General features: G+C 41.2%; 1 protein-coding gene across 1 annotated transcript in view; it reads left to right on the forward strand.

Moving 5' to 3' along the window:
• The first annotated feature begins 3,520 nt into the window (after positions 1–3,520).
• Positions 3,521–22,443, forward strand: part of LOC122726181 (leucyl and cystinyl aminopeptidase) — a 131,661-nt gene continuing 112,738 nt past the window's right edge. Inside the window, exon 1 of the mRNA XM_043963732.1 lies at positions 3,521–3,691. Coding sequence (XP_043819667.1) covers positions 3,673–3,691 — 19 coding nt within the window. The 5' untranslated portion in view covers positions 3,521–3,672. The remainder of the gene's footprint in view (positions 3,692–22,443) is intronic.

Consider the following 22,443-nt stretch of genomic DNA (forward strand, 5'->3'; position numbering starts at 1 on the left):
GATTCCTAGCCCAATGCTCTATCCACTACACCACCTAGTAGTCCTACAAGAGATAATAGGAAGATGAAACCAACAAGATTTGGCAATAGATTGGATATAGGGGTGGTGAGAGTGAGGAGGTGTCAAGGATGACAACAAAGTTGTGAGGTTGTGTGACTGGGAGGATTGTGGTGGCAGGGATAGTGATAGGGAAATTAGGCAAAAGGGATGAATTTAAGAGGGAAAGATAATGGGTTTACTTATCAAGCAAGAAGAGAAGAGAGCTCAGGACATAGCTTTGGGGAACATCCATGGCTAGTGAGTTTGACCTTAATGAGAGAGATCTGAATTCAAATCCTGCCTCAGCCACTAGTATGCCTCATTTTCTCTATATGTAAAATGAGGGTGATAATAATAGCAACCATCTCCCAGGATTGTCATAATGATAAAGCAAGATAACCTATGTAAAGTGCTTTGTAAACCTGAAGCACTATAAAAATACCAGCTATTATTGCAAAGATCCAGTAGAGGAAATGAGGGGTAGTCAAACAGGAGAACCAGGAGACAGTAGTGTCATGAAAACCTAGAGAAGACAGTATGGAGGAGGAGAAGGTTTATTAGCACTATCAAAGGCTGTAGAGAGGTCGAAAAGGAAGAGGACCGAGAAAAGGCCATTATATTAGGGACAGCTAGGTGGCGCAGTGGATAGAGCACCGGCCTGGAGTCAGGAGTACCTGAGTTCAAATCCGGTCTCAGACCCTTAACACTTACTAGCTGTGTGACCCTGGGCAAGTCACTTAACCCCAATTGCCTCACTAAGAAAAAAAAAAGGCCATTATATTTAGCAATTATGAGATTGCTGGTAACTTTGGGGAGAACAGTTTCAGTTGAAAGATGAAGTTGGAAACCAGACTGCAGAATATGAGTGAGAAGAAAGGAAGTAGAGGGACTGATTGTACATTCCTCTCAAAGAGTTTAACCACAAAAGGGAGGAGAGATATAGGATGATTATTGGGGGGGGGGAGGTGAAGAAGAAATGGGCAGGATTTTAGGCAACAGGAAAGCAGCTAGCAAAAAGTGAGAGATTGAAGATGAGAGAATGGGGGAAAAAGAAGGGGGTTAATCATCTGGAGAATTCATGTAGGTGCGCTTATATTGTCCAGAATGGTAGTTCTTGTGAGATCGGAGTGAGGGAGGAGATAGTAGGAGATGAGGAAGGGAATTCTTAGCAAATGACATCGTTTTTCAATGGAATATGAGGCATGGTTGTCAGTTGAGAGGGTAGGCGGAAGAGGGAAAGTCCTGGGAGGTGTGAGGAAAGATGAAAAGGTCTGAAAAAGCAGCAGTCATGAGCTGGATAATGAGTTAATTACCGAGATGTAAGACGTATTTATTGCCTTACTGCAATGAGGGCTCACTTTGATCCCGCTTCTAACACTAGCTGTGTCACTTATCTGAGACTTATTTTCCACATGTGTAAAAATGGGGACTGGACAGTGGATTTCAGTAGAATTGGACGGAAGATAGCCATCATAGACTTCTAGTAGCTCCACAAGAGAAAAAAAAAGTTCAAGGAACCAGAGGTGCTAGCACCGGGCGGTCAAGAGAAGAATCAAAAACTTGGTGGCTTCAGGCCTCGGAGGAACTGAGTACAGGAAGTGGCAGTAGCAAAAAAAAAAAAAAGACCGAGGCTCTAGGAAAACCTTCCCCTCTGGCCCCACCTAGCAACCTGACACTGATGCTGTTTGACTTAAACCACAGGAAAGAAAGGTGGTAGCCCCACGAGCCAGAAGCAAACCAGAAGGTTCCCACAAAGCAAACAGTTTCGCCCCTCCCCTCACAGCTTCACTTCCTCAGTGGGGTAGGCGTGGGAGGGGGAGCGGGAAATCGTCTTTAGGGTATTGGTAGAATAAGGCTCTGCAAAGCCTCCAGAACTATTTAGCTCGCAGTGGGCAGAGCAGGTGTACGGTCATGCTTTCCTCTTCGAACCAAAACTGGCCGTATCCACTGAGCTTGCGCAATGATCCTACGAATTCCATTCCCTCCGTGTTTTGCTACAGGCTGAGCCGGGAGGAGGTGAGGCCGGGGCTTTGAAGGTGGCCATGAACTCTAAATAAGGCCGAGCCCGGGTGCAGCGCGGTGGGGAGGGGAGGAGCAGGGCCGGGCCAGGGAAGGGGGCCGGGCTAACCAAGGGCTAGGCGGGGCCTGAGTTCAAGGACTATTTCACACTATATTAGCTAGAGACCTCAGGCAAGGTACATACAGTCTCAGTTTCTTTATCTGTAAAAGGGAGCTAACTATAGCACCAACCTCCCAGAGTTATGTGGATAAAAAGAGATAAAGCGTTTGTAAAGCGTTAGATAAATTATATTAAGTATATTTATCTAGATGTCATATATAGCTATATCTATACATTAGCTATCTACAGTTCTATAAAGATAGAGCTATAGATCTGTCTATAGCGATATCTGTCTATATCTACATATTTACCCGGCGCTTCGAGGTTTGAAAAGTTTTACAAATGCTATTACAGCCCCCTTTTATAGATGAGGAAACTGAGGCTGTTACTTTCCTGAGGACTCTCTCACACATATGTATCCATAGCTAACGATTTATCTCTATCAGAGGGGTCGACTCTGGGCTGCTGAACCCTGACGGGTTTGGGCGGGGGGGGGGGGGGGACGCGCATTGTTACAAAATAGTCACCAAACATTGGGGTTGGGAGGGCAACCATCTATACGCCCATTCCCTCCTTTCAAAGAGTTGGAACACAGTTTTTTTTTTTAATTGATGTTAAAACTTTGTTTTTACATATATTTTGGAAAATAAAATTCTATTCAAAACTTAAAAAAAAAAAGATGAGGAATTTCAGGCCCGGGTGCAGGAGGCTCCGGGTTTGGAGAGGGTGGGTGGGTGGGGTTGCGCAAGAATCGGCCTCTAGGCCCTGAGGGTTTCTCCCGGGATCCTCTCTGGACTTGGATCGTCCTGGTTATTCTCCTTCCCAGGTTCTCTATTGGTTTCAACCACGTGGGGACTGAGCATTGCTCAGGGATTCTGCCCGTACCAGGGAAGTCGTGCACGGGTGGGTGCCTTTCTCCAGTGGGTCGGGAGTTGACTGGGATCCCCTGCACGCCTTGACAACACGAGCTCTCGGAACTTCTTTCTCCTCTCTTGGCTTCTGGGGCAAAATGTACAAGGTGCGACTAGCAGTTCCAAAGTTTAGCATCCCTTGGGTACCCGTCAATCAGTTAATTCATCTAATTAATGCCTGCTTCTCCCCCTAAGCTGGTCTCTAAAGCAAGTCGCAAGCCAAGAGCTGTAGAGAAGAGGGGAGGGACTGCGTGATCCTTCCCGAGGAGTTGGCTCCACCCCTCTGCTCCCTCGTCCCTCGCCCCTGCCTCCCCGAAGCCGGTGGAGGTTCCGAACCTGAGAGCGCAGGCGCTCCTCCCTCTCCTCCTTCCCTCCGCCCCCCGCTCTCCCTCCTTCCTCCTTCCTCCTCCCTCTCCTAGCTCCAGGCTCGCAGCCTCAGTTAAAGCCCGGAGCGGATTGTGGCGAAGCGGCGGAACGGCCTTGCTTTGCTTGTTGCCTCTTTAAAGTCGCCGAGCCTGGGCATGCTCAGTAGGCAGGCTCGGTTTGGGTCCACAGGTCGGAAGCTTGTGCACTGCTCCAGCGCCGAGCCGCCGCGGGGAAAAAATGGAGCCGTTCACCAGTGGTGAGTGGAGCGAGCCGAGCAGTTGCCCCAACGCCTGCCCCGCGCACTTGGCCCGTTCCGGCCCTGCTGGGGGGAGGCTGCCGCCTCTGCGCCTGGCTCGCTGCCTTACCAGGGCGGTTGGGGGGCTGGAATGGGGCAGGGGCTGCAGGGGCTGAGGGAGCAGGCTGGAGGCCGGGGAGCTGGGGAGAAGGGCCGGTTAGCTTTGCAAGGCCCGGCCCCTGGCTGCCCGCTGAAGGTCAGCCCCGCGCCCGCCTCGAAGGAGGGGTGCGGCTGGCAGACAGACCTGCGGCATTTCCACCCTCCTGATCCCGGGAAGCCCCGGTGTGGACCGATGGCAAAGTTACTCTCCTTCGTGCAGCCCGAGTGCCCAAAATGACAAGAGCGGGGGAGAAACTTGGGGAGTCACATTTGAGTTCCCTTGAGTGATGGGGAAGTGGGGTGGGAAAGGTGGCACATAGTAGGTGCTTAATAAACGTTGATTGATTGATGAATGATTAAGGCGCCTGCTCTACCTCCCGACGCAGCACTGATTCGCTAAAATAGAAACTTAAGTGGGTGCGGAAAGGCTAAAGGAGAGGAGCAAGAAGACTTGCACTGGGACTGAGGAGATGTGGCAGCAGAATTGGAGGGATGGAGAAACTTCAAAAGGACCTTCTTTTCTAGCTGTCCCAGTGCTAAGGCAGGTTTCCTGCACTAGTTCCATCCTTTCTATCCATATGTATGTGTAACTCCAGTCCCAAAGGCCCTTCAGCACTGGGGAAAGAGCCCCATACCAAATGGACTTTGAGACACCCACATAATTTTAAATAGTTTTTCACCACGGTGATCATTGTGGTCAGTTTCTGAGGCCCAGACAGCTCTAGTTTCTTGGACCCTCCACCGATGGGAAGATGGATGATTTATGACATCAGATGAGGCAAAACAATTTGGCTAATTACTAGGGCCCATTGTTATCCAACTTTGTTTCTGAAACGAAAATCATATGTAAAACCAACTACTTTCACTTTAGGTAAAAGTGCTGGTTTCATAGTTTTGGGGTATGATATTGCAGTAGTTGGTGAAGTATAAAATTAATTGAAAAGGGTTGTTGTTTTTTTAAATTAAAGCAGGGAGTGTATTTAACTACCTAGCCCGGAAAACTTTATACCAAAACTTCAGTCACTCTCATTATTCTCCAGTAGTTATTATGTAGTGTTCACTTTCTTGTTGACAGGTTATTTTGAATGTGGTTGGGGTGGGGGGCTAAGTTGGTTAGAGCACAAGGCCAGGATTTGGTTCCTGTAAAGACTGGCTTCAAAAACATTTTTTTTTTCCATTGCACCCTCACCTCCTAGACATATTCTAGAAATTGTGTGCTTTTGGTCACTAAAGAGACACTGAGTTAGAGAGTGTGAGTGGCTTTGTGCACTCCCAGGCACACTTTCAAAGTTAATATCCTGCTGATGGACTCTACTTAGTAAGTAGACATCTTTCTATAGATACAGGTAAAGTAGGTTAGTGATAGGAACTTTAATTTTGAATTTTCTTTCCCCTGAAGCTATTACTTTAATTATTTATAGTTTTTTTTTTTAATTTTTTTTTAGTGAGGCAATTGGGGTTAAGTGACTTGCCCAGGGTCACACAGCTAGTAAGCGTTAAATGTCTGAGGCCAGATTTGAACTCAGGTACTCCTGACTCCAGGGCCGGTGCTCAATCCACTGTGCCACCTAGCTGCCCCAATTATTTATAGTTTTAAGGATCAGCTGGTAAGATTATTTAACATAGACTTTTGTGTTTAATACAGATCTTTTCACACAAAATCCTTTAAAAAGATAACTACTTGTACTATAATTCCTATCATGGGCTCAATAGTTTTCTGTTCTAATCCTTAATGTGTGGAGCTCCCATAATTGTAAGACTAATTGTATTTTGTTGAAAGTCTCCTCCCATTTCAGTAAGTGGTGTCAAGATTAGCTTTTTAGAAACACTCCTATAAAAAGAAACAAAAATCTTTAAAACTAGCCCATTATCTCTTATTTCTCACAAACTAAACAAACTACAGTTTGATATAAAATACCTATAGGGTTCTAGATTCAGGAATTTTGAAGAATTAAGTCATATTTGGGAGTGTGTCGGGAACATTTATGTTCACATATATCCACATACCAAGAGATAGAAGTAATGCCTAAAATGTAAGAAATTGGTTGTCTAATTCTTTTTCTGTTGCTTTCCCCCCCAAATTTTCAAACAGTAAGGCATCTTTTTTTTTTTTAAATGTGAGTACTCAGGGAGGGAGCCTTGTCTAGTCTTCCGTAATAAGAATAGAAAATTAGAATGTCTTCCTATTGTGGTTAGGAATTTGGGAGAATCTCCAAGGATAAGGAGAGTACCGTTTATTTCAAAACATTACAGTAGAATGTCTTAATGTTGTTGAACATGGCATAAAACTGTATTCATGGGAAAGTGTGATGTTTCTGTTTTCTTTGGGCCTAAAATGGGTCATTGCAATTCATCTCAGTTCAGTTGTTTTTCTGGGTTGTTTTTTTTTCCTTTACATTGTTATGGACATTGTATATATTATGCTTCTTTGGTTCTGCTTACTTTGCTTTATATATTTTCCTACAAGTCATCCCACATTTTTCTGAATTACTCATATTTTTCCTGTTGTATGGGGCAAAAGGAAGGAAATAAATATTGTTATAGCACCTACCGTATGCCAGGCACTGTGCTAAGTGCTTTCCATATATCTCATTTGAGCCTCACAACTGTCCTGTAAGGTAGAAGCTGTTATTATTTCCAATTTCACAGTTGAGGAAACTGAGAGATTAAATGACTTTCCCCCAGGGTCATACAGCTAATACATGTCTAAGGCTGCATTTGAACTCATGTATGTTGCAATAATATTCCATTACATTATTATAACACAATTTGTTTAGCTAGTTTCCATTTGATAGGTGACCACTTTGTTTCCAGTTTTTTTCTTATTCATCTTTGCACAGTACTTTGAATATTCAATCAACATTTAGTACGTATCCTGTATAGAGTAAGTAGGGCACTGGGGATACACAGACTGAAAAGACTCACTGATCTTTTTACTGGGAGAATATTTGCCATTCGACCTGTACATGTAAAGAAATACAAATACAAAATATGTGCAAAATAATTTCAAGGTGAAATACTATTGTACTATGAGAAATGACAAGCAGAATGCTTTCAGAAAAACCTGGACTTACATGAACTGATGTAAAGTGAAATGAACAGAACCAGGAGAACAGTGTACACAGTAACAGCAATATTTTATGATGATCAACTGTGAATGACTTAGCTATTCCAGCAATAAAGTGATCCAAAACAGTTCTGAAGGACTTAAGAAAAATGCTGTCCGCCTTCAGAGAAAGAACTGATGGAGATTGAAGCATACTTTTTAAACTTTATTTTTTTCTTTCCCCCCCCTTTTTTGTTTGTGTTTTCTTTAATAATGTGATTGATATGGGAGTATGTTTTGCATGACTGCACATGTACAACCTGTATCAAATTGCTTGATTCTCAATGAAGGGGGATGGGAAGAAGAGGGAGGGAGAGAATTTGGAACTCAAAAATTTTTTTTAAATGAATGTTAAAAATTGTTTTTATATACAATTGGAAAAAAATTAAGATATTTAAAAATAATTTCAAGAGGGAGGGAGTGCTAATATGGTGAGATGAGGAAGAACCTTGCATGGGGGGTGGTGGTAGTACCCAAGCTATGCTTTTAAGAAACACTGGTATGTATTCTGTTGTGTTGAGGTAAGGAGGGAGTATGTTACAGATCTGAGTAAAGACATGGAGATGAAAAAGGGAATGTTGTGTATGGGAAACAGCTATTAGGCCAGTTTGTTTGAAAGGGGGAGTATATAAAATGATTGCAAAGATAAGCTGGAACCTGACAGTTGTTCAGTTGTGTCCAACTCTCTGTGACCCCATTTGGGTTTTTCTCGGCAAAGTTACTGGAGTGGTGTGTCATTTTCTTTTCCAGCTCATTTTTACAGATGAGGAAATGGAGACAACAGGGTCAAGTGACTTGCCCAGGGTCGAACGGCTAGTAAGTATCTGAGGTCAGGTTTGAATTCATAAAGATGAATCTTCCTAATTCGAAGCCCAGTGCTCTATCCATTGGCCACCTAGCTGTCCTGACTCTAGGGCTTTCTTTAAATGTGGGCTGAAGATTGTACGTTTTATATGTTATCCTAGGGGCAAGTTTTGTTTTTGTTTTTTAAAGGGGGAATGTTGGGAGGGGAGGGGTTCTATTATTGGATCTGTGTTTTAGGATTATCAATTTATTATCTTTGTGGAGGCTGGATTAGAGGGGAGAGAAAGATGACAGGGAAGGATCAGGTGGGAAGCTCATGCAGTAGTCCCTTGGAGAGAACATAGAAACCTGAGCTGGGGGGCAATGGATGTAGGATTCACAACATTGTTGTTCAGTTGTTCAGTCTTGTCTGACCCTTTGTGACCCCATGGACCATGGCATGCCAACATTGGCCATGGGGTTTTCTTGGCAAAGATAACTGGCAAGATTTGCCATTTCCTTCTCCAGTGGATTAAGCCAAACAGAGGTTAAGTGACTTACTCAGGGTCACACAGCAAGTATCTGAGGCTGGATTTGTACTCAGGTGTTCCTGACTCCGGGTCCTTTGCAGTGTTTACTGAGCCATCCAGCTGCCCCCAAATTAACAATATTTGACAACTACCTGAGATAGGGAGGAATTGAGAACCCAAGCAACTGGAAGGATGGTGTGAGAAATTAATTCTGTTTTGGACATGTTGAATTTGAAGAGGCTATGGTACATCATGGTAGAGATGTCCAGGTGACAGTTGTGGGTTCAGGAGTTAGGAGTCATCTGCATAGAGATGCACAGAATCCATAGGAGCAAAGGAGAGAGAATGGAGAAAAAGAAGAGGCCAGGACCTAGCGTTGGGAACAAAGGAGCCTGAGAAAGGCATGGGTGAAAAAGGTGGGAGTGGAGGGTGGGGAGTGGTCAGCAGGGTTACAGACTGTTAAAAGATCGAGTACAGTGAGAACTGGATAAAGATTACCGGATGCCTTCTCTCTGAGATTACCCCCAATTCAAATATGTGTGTGTGTGTGTGTGTGTGTATGTATGTATGTATATATTATATATGTATGTATATTTGTCTATATATACATATCACAAATTATATAATATTTAAAAATAAATTATATATAGACATATATACATACATATAGATGTATATGGGGGGTGTGTGGAGAGAGAGAGAAAGAGAGAGAGATTTACATGTTGTCTCCCCGACCAGAAGGTAAGGTCCTGGAGGGCAAGGCTGCTTTTGTTTTTCTCTGTTTCCCTACTTCTTTTTTTTTTTTTTTAAGGCAATGGGGGTTAAGTGACTTGCCCAGGGTCACACAGCTAGTAAGTGTCAAGTGTCTGAGGCCAGATTTGAACTCAGGTACTCCTGAATCCAGGGCCGGTGCTTTAACCACTGCACCATCTAGCTGCCCCTCCCTACTTCTTAACAATAGTGCCTGACACATGGTAAGCTTATAATAAATGCATGTTGACTTAACTTGGTGATAATCTTGGAAATAGCTCTTTCAGTCAGGTGGGTGTCAGAAACCAGATTATAAGAGGTTAGCTAGTGAGTGGTAAGGAAAGGAAATGGAAATAACAAATGGAAACTTTTTTAAGAGTTTGTGAAAGGGAGGAAAAAATATAGGACAATAGCTTGAAAGTATGGCAGTCAAGAAAGGTGTTTTAAGCATTTAAAGACTGACTTGGGCGAGTATAGAGGTGTTGGGATAGGAAGCAGTAGATAAGGAGGGATTGAACATAGGAGAAGGCACCTGTTTTATTTCTTTTTCCTCTGGACTCTTTACTTTGCCTTTTAACTGAGTTATTATACTCTTTTCAGGTAACATTAACTTCAACTCCACTAATCTCCCAAAGGTCCTTAAGGAAGGACTAATGGTAAAAATATTCAGGCATCCTGATGGTGGATGCCAGGAGAGATATTTTTGGTCATGCTGTTAAGTAGTTGCTTTTTCTGGCTCTATTCATTATTAGTATTTATTGAGCACTGGCCACATATAAGGTATAAGCCAAATGAGGCACACTTTCATCAGATCTATATGTTTGTTATAGAGGACATATGTAAAAAAGTGGAAGGAAGTGTAATCATATGATTGTCAATTTTTCTTGGGGGGGGAGGGGGGGTGTGGACAGAAAATGGGGCAATTCCATATTTAGAGCAAGTCGTGGCCAGATGGGCAGCTTACATGCCCCTTTACCATCCATGCAATGTCCAAGCTCAAAGCTCTCAAAGCTCCCAGTAGCCTGGATGGATCCCTCATGGAAAGAATAGGCACAGATGAGTTGAGGTCTGCATTGTTGGATAGAGTATTCACATAGATGAGATCACAGATGCATCATCCATTAGAGTTAAAAATAATATGTATTTTCTACAGTCTGAAAACTATAGGCCAAGGAGTTTGACTTTTTGATTCCTGGGAAAATCAAGAACAGATTATTAAAGAGATGATTGTCTAACATCTAGAAAAGGAAGTGACAATTATAAAGAGCCATTACGCTTCATCAAAAACCGGTCATGCCGCCTTATTTCCTTTTTTTGACCAGATAAAATAGACTAGTAAAAGAGGGAAATGCTGTAAATGTAGTTCACTTAGATTTTAGCCAGGCTTTTGATAAAGTATCTCCTGGTTTTCTTGAGAAGAAGATGGAGAGAGATGAATTAAGATGTTAGAACATTTTGAAGGATTCAGAACTGGTTGGTCATCCAAACTTGAAGAGTCATTAATTTGTTAATATTTCTATGTTATTTTATTGGCAAAGGGTCTCCAGGGTAATGCCTTAGGGATTTGTACTTTTTTATTTTGGGTGGAGCAATGAGGGTTAAGTGACTTGCCCAGGGTCCTACAGCTAGTAAGTGTCAAGTTTCTGTGGTACGATTTGAACTCAGGTCCTCCTGAATCCAGGGCCGGTGCTTTATCTACTGCGCCACCTAGCTGCCACCCAGTTGCCACCTAGACCTGTGCTATTTAAATTTTTTTATCTAAGGCTTGGATAAAGGGATAGATGAAATGCTCATTAGATTTCCAGACAATATAAAGGTGGGAGGGATAGCTAACTCCACTGTAGGACAAAAATCAAGGTCCATAGGGGTCTTGATAGGCTAGAGTTCTGGGCTGAAATTACTAAGATGAAAAAAATCACATTATATCTATCTACATGTGTGTATGTGTGTATATATACACACAAAATATTTACACACTATATATATATATATAGTATGCATGAACTTTATATAAAACTATACATCTATATGTAATTATAAAGGCTTGTACTTGGGTACAAAAAATGGAAATTCACTGGTTTAAGATGGGGGAGGTGTGAAGGAAGGCATAGATAGGCAATAATTGTTCTGAAAGGGCGTTTTAGTGGCCTTCGTGTCCACTGTGATTCAGCAGTGTGATGTGATAGCCAAAAAAGCTAATTGGATCTTTGACTGCATTAAGAGAGCTTTAGCTTCCTGGAACTAGGAAGTGATAATCCCATTGTAGTTTGCCCTTGTTAGATCTTATCTAGAGTATTATATTCAATACTAGGCCCTGTGGTTTAAGACAAACCTTAATAGGCTTGAGAGTGCCAAGATGGTGGTGGAGGGCCTTGAATCTAAGATATGTGAGGATTAGCTGAAGGAACTGGGTACATTTAGCCTGAATGAAAGAAAAGAAGTGCGTGTGGTGGGGATGGGTGGGGGTGGGGGTGGGGAGAGGGCCAAAGTACAGTGATAACTGTGTTCAAGTGGTTGAAAGACTGTCACTGAGAGAAGGTTTGACACTTGTTCTGTTTGGCCTAGAGTGAAGAATTTGAAACATTGGATTGAAGTTCTTGTTCAGTTGTTTTTCAGTCATGTCCAACTCTTCAAGACCCCATTTAGGATTTTCTTGGCAAAGTTACAGAAGTCATTTTTCATTTCCTTCTCCAGCTCATATTACAGATGAGGAAACTAAGGCAAACAGGGTTAAGTACTTGCCCAGGGTCACACAGCTGGTAAGTGTCTGAGGCCAGGAACTCAGGAAGATAGGTCTTCTGACTCCAGCCTGGGTACTCTACCACTGTGCCACCTGGCTGTTACAAAGAGGCAAATTTAGGCTTGATGTCTGGAGAGATTTCCTAACTTTTACATCTGTTCCAAAGGCCTACTTGGAAGCTGATTGGTTTCCCCTCTTTGGAGGTCTTCATTCAGAGGCTTGGTATCACTCGAGTATATTATATTGGGGATTACTCTTGTGTATGAGTGCTTGCCGAGGGCCTTTCTAACTCTTACAATTCAGTGGTTCCGGCTTGCAGTTCAGGACTGTTTTGACGTTGAATTTTATACTTCATTAGGCTGGGGATGCTGTTTTAGGAAGATGTAGGTGTTGATCTCTGCATTTATCTCCAGTTGTTTTTGGCATCTGTTATTTTAGGCTCTTCTGACTGGGGTACTAGGTTAGCATAAATCAGGCTCGTTTTTCCCTTCTATACTAATTGCAAATGATTTCAAAGAAGGGTGCCTTTATGAAACTTATTAAGTAAAGAAATGCTGGCTTTAGAAAAGCACCAACTAAAAATAACTTTCTTTCTCCCTGCTCACAGCCTCCTTCACCCTTCTCTTCTCAGTCCAAAAGGAGATGTTATAGTCCAAAGTAAATTAATTATTTGGGTAAATCTTGATGTCATAGACTTTTTAAAGGGTTTGTTCTTTGGCTTAAATATGGTAACATATGTTAAAATTTTTTTCCAGTTACATGTAAAAAATTTTAATATTCATTAAAAAATTTTTGAGTTCCAAATTCTCTCCATCTCGTTCCTCCTCATTGAGAAGGCAAGCAATTTGATATAGGTTATACATGTGTAGTCATGCAAAACATATTTCCATATTAGTTGTGAAAGAAAACAGACCAAAAAAACCAGAAGAAAAATAAAGTAAGTTAAAAAAAAATTTGCTTTGATCTGCATTCCGACTCTATCAGTTCTTTCCCTGGAGGGGGATAGAGTAAATATGGAAATACATTAAGAGTACATAAACTAAATCAGTCATTCTGAATGACCTATATCTAGCGGCTCAGCTCTACTTGTAAAGTTCCATTTTTTTTCAGATTTGAATTAATTTAGGAATATTCCACAATTTTCAGGCAATCGTAGGAGTTTTAGGCAGTAAATTAGGTATTTATAGGCGTTAAGGCAGCATTATGTCTTTAATCATCGATATAACTAGATAGAGCATTCCTTCTAGGAATAGGGTACTAAAAGCATCACTCTTTTGCCGTAAAAATTATGAACAGGTTAGCCTTTAACTTTGCGACATAGTATATGTAAATAATCAACAATATCAGCTAGTTTTTCTATGTCACTTAAAGGGTTAGAAAGCATTTTACAAATATTTCATTTTGTGCCCTCATGGTAACCCTGGGAGGTAGGTGCTATTATTGTCCCCATTTTACAGATGAAGGAACTGAGGTAGATAGGTTAAGTGACTTGCCCAGGATCATTCAGCTGGTAATTGTCTGAGGTAGGATTTGAATTCAGATCTTTCTGACTCTGGATCCTCTGGCCACCTAGATGAACTAGGAGATTCTCTCTTTCATCTCCTCTCCACCCCCATTTCTTCTCTCTCCCATCCCTTAAAGAGTTCAGGAGACAGTGCACAAGGAGTAGGACACTTGTTAAATGGAGTAGAGTAGAAGCTGGACTAGAACAGGAATCAGAAGTCTGGGTCTTAGCTCTGGCTTTGTCACTGTGAGACTATGAAACCATAAGCAAATCGGTTACTTCTCTATTTTGTATTATGTTATGAGAGGGGCAGCTAGGTGGCATGGTGGATAGAGCACTAGCCCTGGAGTCAGGAAGACCTGAGCTCAGATCTCACCTCAGACACTTAATGGCTGTGTGACACGGGGCAAGTCACTTAACCCCAATTGCCTTAGATATCCGGGGGCCATCTTCAGTTATCCTGATGTGTATCTTGCCACTGGACCCAGATGGCTCTAGAGGAGAGAGTGAGGTTGATGACTTTGCACAGCCCTTCCTCACTTAAATCCAGCTCACTGCAAGTCATGACATCACCTCCATGTCATGTTCCTCTTTGAGAATGAAGAAAAACAACAACAATATTATGAGACCAGAAGTCATAGAATCATGGGATTCTCTCTCTAGGGCTGGGAGGGGTCTCAGACACTATTTAGACCTGACTCATCATTTTACAAATGAAGAAACCCAGGCCTAGGAGTTTAAATGATTTCCTCAAGGTCACAAAGGTAATAAGCTTCAGAGGTGAGATTTGAACCAGGGTCTTCTGATTCCAGAATCTGTGCTCTTTCTACTGTATCAAACTGACTACATCTTTCACAACCATAGGGCATGGTGATGAATGCTCTTCTTTTCATCTCAGATATCTGCAGGGCAGTCAGAAAAATATGGGTTTCTGTTCCAGACAAGGTAGCCCTAGTAATAATAATAGTTTACAAAAAATAATAATGTTTACAAAGCACTTACTATGAGCCAAGCATTTTGCTAAGCACTTTATAATTATTGTGGCATTTGATCCTCACAACAATCCTGGGAGGTGGGTGATATTATTATTATTCCCATTTGACTGATGAGGAAACTGAGGCAAACAGGGATTAAGTGACTCACACAGGGCAGTGAACCAGTAAGTGCCTGAGGCTGAATTTGAACTCAGGTTTAAGTGAAATTCCTGACTCCAGGCCCAGAGTTCTATCCATTGCATCATCTAGCTGCCCCCTAGAACCTTTCCTACACGTTAGAATTGGGGAAGACTAATGTAATGATTGGAATGATGCCACCTGCTGGAGACTTACTTTAGGAAAGCTCTGCCATGAGGAGAAAGCCTCTGAGGGCAAGGCTACGTAGCTTTTCTTTGGTGTCAGGAAGTGACATTTGCTTGTGGGAGGAAAAGGGGGCAAGGTGGATGCTCTGGCTCTCTTTCATGTGGACTCTGGCGGAGAGTGGAGCTCTCTCCCTTTAATAGATAGATGAATCTAGGCCTTTCTCTTTCTCTTCACCAAATTCCTATTCTCCTTAATAAATGCTTAAATGTCTAACTCTTGCTAAAGCTTATAATTTATTGGCGACGACTCATTAGATATTTTAGACAGACTAGCTAGAATTTTAGCCCCTTACACTAAGAAATTTCAGTACCTTTCTAGAAATGGGTAGTTCCTTTGTCCCCAAAAAAGCCTTTCATGGGTTGGCCGAGTATAAGCTGATATCAGCCCGCTGCCTCAGGATTTTGGGTCAGAGTTCTCCAGAACTTTGGCGAATAGGACTCAAATTCTGTGGTAACTGATCCAATGTGGCTCACACTGGATATTCTCCTGGGAGCTGATGGAGAAAAGCCATACTCAGAGGTTTGCAGGGGAAGTTGGCAGGGGAAGAGGTCCATGGGAAAGAAATGTGGGGTGGAGGTACATAAGGTTTATGATTGTGGAAGATGTAATCTCTAAGCCTGGGCTTGACCTGAGAATTGTAGATTTTTAGGCTTGAATGATAATGAGTTAGGTGATAAAATCATAGTTGGAAAAGGAATTGGTAGGAATTAGTTGAGATAAAGAGTAGGAAAGATGAATAGAGAAATTGACATCAATCAACATTTATTAAGCTTCCTGCCATGTGCCAGGAACTTTGCTAAGTGCTGAGCCACATTTGGAGGACCTAGGAGATGTGAGGGGCAGCTAGGTGGAGCAGTGGATAGATACATTGTGACTTCAGAGACTAAGGAGCTATGTGATCTTGGGCAAGTCACTTAACTCTGCTTTGTTTCCTCATCTGTAAATGAGCCGGAGAAGGAAATGGCAGATCACATCAGTATGTTTGCCAAGAAAACCCCAAATGGGGTCACGAAGAGTCAGACATGACTGAACAATGAAGTGAGGATGTTATCATATGATCAGGTCATCCCAATACGCAGAATCTGTTTGCGGTCAGTCTCATTGGCTTCTTTCATGCTCAGGCAGAATATTTTATTCTAGCTGCTAATATAAAAACAGTCTACTTCACTCTGTGTCACCTCCACAGTATTTCCTGACTTGTGGTCATTTTCATTTTCCTGTGATTGTATATTGATAAGCAAGTGAGTTAAAAATGAATGCTTCTTTGGGCAGCTATGTGGCTCAGTAGATAAAGCACCAGCCCTGGAGTCAGGAGGACCTGAGTTCAAATCCAGCCTGAGACACTTGACAGTTACTAGCTGTGTGACCCTCGGCAAGTTACTTAATCCCAATTGCCTCACTTCCCTCCTCCAAAAAAAATGCTTCTTTAAAATTACAAATTTAACATAAATAAGGATAAAGCATTCATTTGTTGAGAGGAAAAAGAAAATACCGAAGGGCATTTCTAAAAACAATGGAAAGAATAAAAACTAAGTTAAATTGCAGGTTACTGTTTGAGATTCATGGTCTTGAAGCTTGGAGACTTAATGATTACTCTGAGAATTCTTCTCAGAGTAATTGTCATTTCTTATAGCACAATAATATTCCATCACCTTCATATACCACAGCTTGTTTAGCCATTCCCCAATTAATGGGCATTCCTTTGATTTCCAATTCTTAGCCACCACAAAAAGAGCTGTTATAAATATTTTGTACTAATAGGTCTTTTTCTCTTTTGGGGGAAATCTTTGGGTTATAAACCTAGCAGTGGCATTGCTGAATCAAAGGATCTGCACAGTTCTATAGCCCTTTGGGCATACTTCCAAATTGCTCTCCAGAATGGTTGGATCTTTTCACAACCAGGAACTTAGATTAGAGAGTTGTCAAACAGGTGGCTCCCTGGCCTGCAAGCACAAGCAGATGAAAATGTAATTGGGAAATATTGAACAGAATAAATAAAAATACAACCAAACATAGATAATATGTGGTTTTCTAAGTCATCATATGACTGGCAGGAATCCTTACACATGGTTTAGTGGTCCCTGTCACCACTGGCTTAGGTTACCCATGTCCTTCCCCTTACCCAACTAAGGCATTTGTCACTCATTTTGAGGTCACTGTCATTATTTCAATCTCTTTGTGTTGTGGAATAAAGTCCATAGGGAACTTGATTTGTACTTGAAACTGATTCTGAAGTAGTGCTGATTGTTAGTCTCTGAGTATAAGGAACAAACTGAAACAACAGCCTAGCTTCCATCTGTGTTATTTAGGAGGTGCTAAGAGATTTGGTCACTTTCCCAGATGGAGCTGGGGGAAAACTCCATTAAGAATGGAGTGAATAAAGGAGAGAGGAGAGAATACTGTCTGGTCTGGAGTCTTTAAAAAAAACAAAACAAATCTAATTTACCTTTAAATTTGATCTGATTTTAAATGTTGACATATTTTGTTTTTTTTCACTCACATTTTCCAGAGAGCCATTCATGATAAGAGAAGAAAAAAAATCCAGTTCAGCAAAACCAACTGATAAATTTTAAAAGTCTGACATTATTTGTAGCAATATAAGAAGGCTGGGTTCTATTTTAATTGAATTGCCAAGTGGGGAAGTACTTCAGTTTCAAACCTATAATTTCATTGTTGTAGGAGACTTAGTTGCTTGTTGCGACCCGCTTAGTTGCTTTTGGCTTTACCACGTCTTTTATTTTATCCCTACAAGAAATACATCATAATAAAAGTTGAATATGGTCATATAAGTTCTTAGCTGAACACTCTTCTAATAATAACTCACATTTATAAACTACTTTAAGCTTTGAAAAACACTGTTCCAAACAACCTTTCAAGGTAAGTAGTTGCAAGTATTATTATCTTCCCTTTACAGATGAAAACAACTGAGCCTCACAAAGTGACTTACCCACGGTCCCATAACTAATAAGTGTCAGAGGTGGGATTTGTACCCGATGTTTTCCTTTTCTGTGTGTGGATTACTGGTTCTAGTAAGACTGTGTTGTGGTATAGTGGAAGCCCTGCAAACAGGCCCAGCCCAAAGGTATATGTGGTGTGGGACCATGACCAAGTTACTTCCGAATTTTCTTTCTCCTTATAGGAGTGCCTTTTTTTGTGTCCCCAGTGCTTAGCATGGTGCCTGGCACATAGGAGGCACTTAATAAATGCTTATTGACTGATAATATTACCTCTTAGGATTGTGTGCAAAGGTCTCTGTAAATCAGCATAATTGGTAGCATGCTGGATTTGAAATGAGGCAGACTGGAGCTCAAATTGTACACTTATTTGCTGTGGAATCCAGGGCAAGTAACCTAACCTCTCTCTGGTGCAGTTTTCCTAGCTTTAAAGGGGGTGTGTGGGGGGGTAATACTAGTACCTACCTCCTAGAGATATTACAAGGATCAAATGTGATGTTTTGTGTGTGTGTGTGTAGCTTTGTAAACTTTAAAAAGCTATATAAACGCTAAGTATTATTATATAAATGTGAGTTGTTATTATGGTGCTGTGACGTTTAAAATCTAATGTGTGCTCACCTTTTTTCTGTCCCCAGTGTAGGGCAAACTAGGTAGGGTTTACTTATAAATTAGAAGCCTTAGTTTGGCATTAAGCACTTATTAAAGAGTAAAGAGAGAACATGTGGAGTTCAGAAAGATACTAAAGCCTATTTACCCTAAGAGTTCAGCCTGGCCTCCTCCTTCTCGTCTGCCACCAACACAAGGTTCCAGCCATGAAAGAGAAAGAGCCAGAGAGCCAGCAGCACTTCCTATTTCCTGTCTCCCTCCCCAGGAAGAGGCCCTTCTTCAGTGTCTTCCATATCCATTGGTTCACTGGACATGAGGGTGGTCTCATTGTTGAGTTCAAAGTCCTCAGCTTCTGAGAACAATACCCTCTTAAGGGCCGGCCAAGTGTGGTTTCAATTTAATTAACTTTAAGTGGGTTAGTCAATTACTTTCAGTCAGTCTCACTTAATTCAGTCAATCTAGATCAATCTCCTCTGGTTAGGGCCTTTAGGAGTTGGCAAATCTCACAGCACATAGTGTATTTATTGCTCAGGTCACCAGAGCATGGCAATAGAGACTTCTGTGCCTCATGTGGGGGTGATATTTGGTTCAATTTTTTTCTAACATTCTCAAATCCCTGATAGTCCTATATTAGTTTTATTTCCCCCCTTTTAATTACTTTTTATTGATATTTTTTCAATCACCTACATTTTCCAATATAGCCCTTCCATAGAGCCACCAATAATAAGAGAAGAAAAAAGAAGAAAAACCAGTTTAGTAAATCCAATGAATTTTAAAAGTATGGCATTATTTGTAGTGATATAGGAAGGTTGGGTTCAGTTTTAATTGAGTTGCCAAGTAGGAAAGTGCTGCAGAGTTTCAAAACTGTAGTTTCATCAGTGTTGCAGCCTTTTAATTGCTTGCTTGCCTGGGAAAAGTTTCTTATTCCTCTGTCCAAAGGTTGGACAACAGTGACCTTATAGTTAGAAGAAATGTGGGCACAGGCTCAAAAGATTTTTGTTTTACTTGAACTGTTTTACCATTTTAAAAAAGTGAATCGGGGTCAGCTAGGTGGCACAGTGGATAAAGCACAAGCCCTGGATTCAGGAGAACCTGAGTTCAAATCCGGCCTCAGACACCTGACACTTACTAGCTGTGTGACCCTGGGCAAGTCACTTAACCCTCATTGCCCCACCAAAAAAAAAAAAAAAAGTGAACATTAATACCAAGTGGTGAAATTTTAGCTTCAAAAGTTCATCTAGCTCATAGAGCCTTGTGGTCAAGGGCTCAGTCTGATAAACTGTTGGGAGAAAGATAGTTTGAAGTGACTCGATAGAGCCAGTACAAATCCTACTTCAGACATAGTTATGTGACCATGGACAAGTCATTTTAACATCTCTTAGGTTCAGAAAGGGAGAATAATACTTGTAATTACCTACGTTGAGAAGATTGTTTGGAGCAAAGTTCTTTTCAAATCTTAAAGCGCTATATAAATTATTAGAAGGAATTTCCAACTAAGAACATATGTGATTATATTCTCTTTTTTCTTTCTTTTTTTGTTTTGTAGGGCAATGAGGTTTAAGTGACTTGCCCAGGGTCACACAGCTAGTGTCAAGTATCTGAAGCCAGATTTGAATTCAGGTCCTCCTGAATCCAGGGCCAGTGCCTTATCCACTGCTCCACCTAGCTGCACCCAATGTGACTATATTCTTAAAAGACTCTCTATGCTGTTCAACTTTCAGTGACTTTATGAGGGCATTCCATAGGGAGCTTGGATGGAGAATCTGAGGAGCTAGCAGCACACAATATCTTTTAGGAAAGACTGTTTCCTGTGTTTATTGAAAAGACAAAAAAGGACTATTTCTTTTTTTATTATCATAAAAGTATTTTATTATTTTCCAGTTACATGTAAAGATAGTTTTCAACATTTGTTTTCATAAGATTTTTAGTTCCAAATTTTTCTCCTTCCCTTCCCAAGACAGAAAGCAATCTGATATAGGTTATGTATGTATAATCACATTAAACATATTTCTGCATTATTCATGTCGTGAAAGAAGAATCAGAACAAAAGGGAAAAACCTTAAAAAAGAAAAGAAAACATACAAAAAAAGTAGAAACAGTATGGTTCAATCTGCATTCAGAAGCCACAGTTCTTTTTTCTGGATGTGAAGAGCATTTTCCATCATGAGTCCAAAAAGGACTATTTCTGAGGGAAAATATGAACATGCTCAATGATTAAAGTCTCTCCAAAGTGAATTAAAGTGAGATCAAATATCCAGATAAGTGAAGAGTTGTTAAACGCTGATATTTTAATCATCTGAGGTGACCTGGGCTCATTTATTAATGAGAAGAGATTTCAAATTTACTAATGAGAAGAAATTTTCAACTAACCCTAGATTGGTACAGAATTTAGCTGCGTGATCCAGGGAAGTCACTTAACCTCTTTCTGCTTCAGTTTCCTCAACTGTAAAAAGGGGATAATAACAGCACCTACTTAGCCGGTTGTTGATAGGATCAAATGAGATATTTGTAAAGTGCTTAGCACAGTGCCTGGCAGTGGGCACTCTAAATGCTCATTCCTTTGCATCCCTTCCACTCTCCTTCCTTTTCATGTCTTATTGCTACTCATTTGTCAGGTCTTATTGATTCTACTTGCACGTATATCTCTTTTGTTAAAAACCACCCTCAAGGTTTAGATCCTCATCACATCTTCAGTGGCTTACTGGAATAGTCCCCTGAAAGGTCTTCCTCTTTTCAGTCTTTTCCCTTCACAGAAATAATCTCCCTAAGACACAGTACTGACTTTCACTCCCCTGCTCAAAAACTTTCAATGGCTTTTCATTGCCTCTGGGATAAAATACAATCTCCTCAGACTGGCATGTAAGGCCTACTGTAATCTCCCTCCTACCTACCTTGCCAGACTTATTTCATACGACTGCCCATCATGAATTCAGCTTCCTAGATGATTGGACTTGACGTTGTGTTCATTCACCACCCCTCATGTCTCCACAACTCAGAATAATGGTTTTCCTTCAATCCTTTGCTCAGATGCTATCTGCTCTGTGAATTCTTCTCTGACCTATACCCTCCCCCCTTCTCTTATCACTTTCTCCTTTTTCATTTTAACTTGTAAAATATTTGTTTAGATACATCTTGTATTTTTCATCTACCTCCCACCCCCACCAATTTGATGAAAACTCTTTGAGGGAAAGGGCTTTTTATATGTTTGTTCTACTGCCTTTCCCTGCTGCTGGATCTGTATTTAATCAATGTAGAAACTTCTTGGTTGCTTGGTGTGGCATTTAAAAAGTTCAAGAGACATAATTTCTAGGTAGTTTAATTATTTTATTTATAATACCAGTATTTTAAATAAAAGATCAGTGACTTGGGGGCAGCTGGATGGCGCAGTGGTTGAGGCACCGGCCCTGAATTCTGGGGTACCTGAGTTCAAATCCAGCCTCAGACACGTGACACTTACTAGCTGTGTGACCCTGGGCAAGTCACTTAACCCCCATTGCCTACAAAAAAACCCCAGAAAACAGACAAACAAACAAACAAAAAGATCAGTGACACTCTCAAATGCCAAAGACAATCAGAGTGGGCAGTCTCCAGTTTATATGCCCTTGGAAGAGGGGTATTCCCAAGAGTGACAATCAATTCTGATTGGTTAACAATAAGAGAATAAATATTACAATGAGGGGCTGAGAGTGACATTTCCTCAAAGAGAAACTATCCCTATATCTACCACCCCCAGCCTTGGGCTGTCTGTTCAAAGAATTTATCCCCATCCAAACCTGAGTAGAACACAATGGCTTCCCCACCTAGGTGGGGTCCAAACAAGATTGTTAAGAAAATTAATCTAATCTCATTATTAGTAAAGTTCTTGAAGTGACTAAGCTTTTGAAATGAGGGCTTTAGAAAAAGGAGGAAACTCTGCTTCTCCCCAAATCATTGGTTGTAAATAATTCTTTCATTGGTGTGGAAATTCCTTCCATTAATATAGTTTGTACCTGGTCTATAAAAGCAATCTTATAGTGTTGACTGGTGCACTAAGAGGTTCATTGACTTGCCTTGTCACACAACTAGTATGTGTCAGAGGCAAGGCTAGAACCCAGATCTTTCACTCCACTGTGCTGTCTCTGATGGTTCCAGAGATCTGTGCTTAGCACAGTGTTCTGCACATGGTAAATATTTAGTAATGCTTGTTGAACTGAACTGAATTTACAGTAATCTTCTAAAAGAACTTCCTTATCCTTTCCGGTGTTCTGGGCTTGAACTCCAAAAGAAATTCTTTCAATTTTTTT

Source organism: Dromiciops gliroides, chromosome 1 (genome assembly GCF_019393635.1).
Source record: "Dromiciops gliroides isolate mDroGli1 chromosome 1, mDroGli1.pri, whole genome shotgun sequence".
Classification (NCBI taxonomy): domain Eukaryota; kingdom Metazoa; phylum Chordata; class Mammalia; order Microbiotheria; family Microbiotheriidae; genus Dromiciops; species Dromiciops gliroides.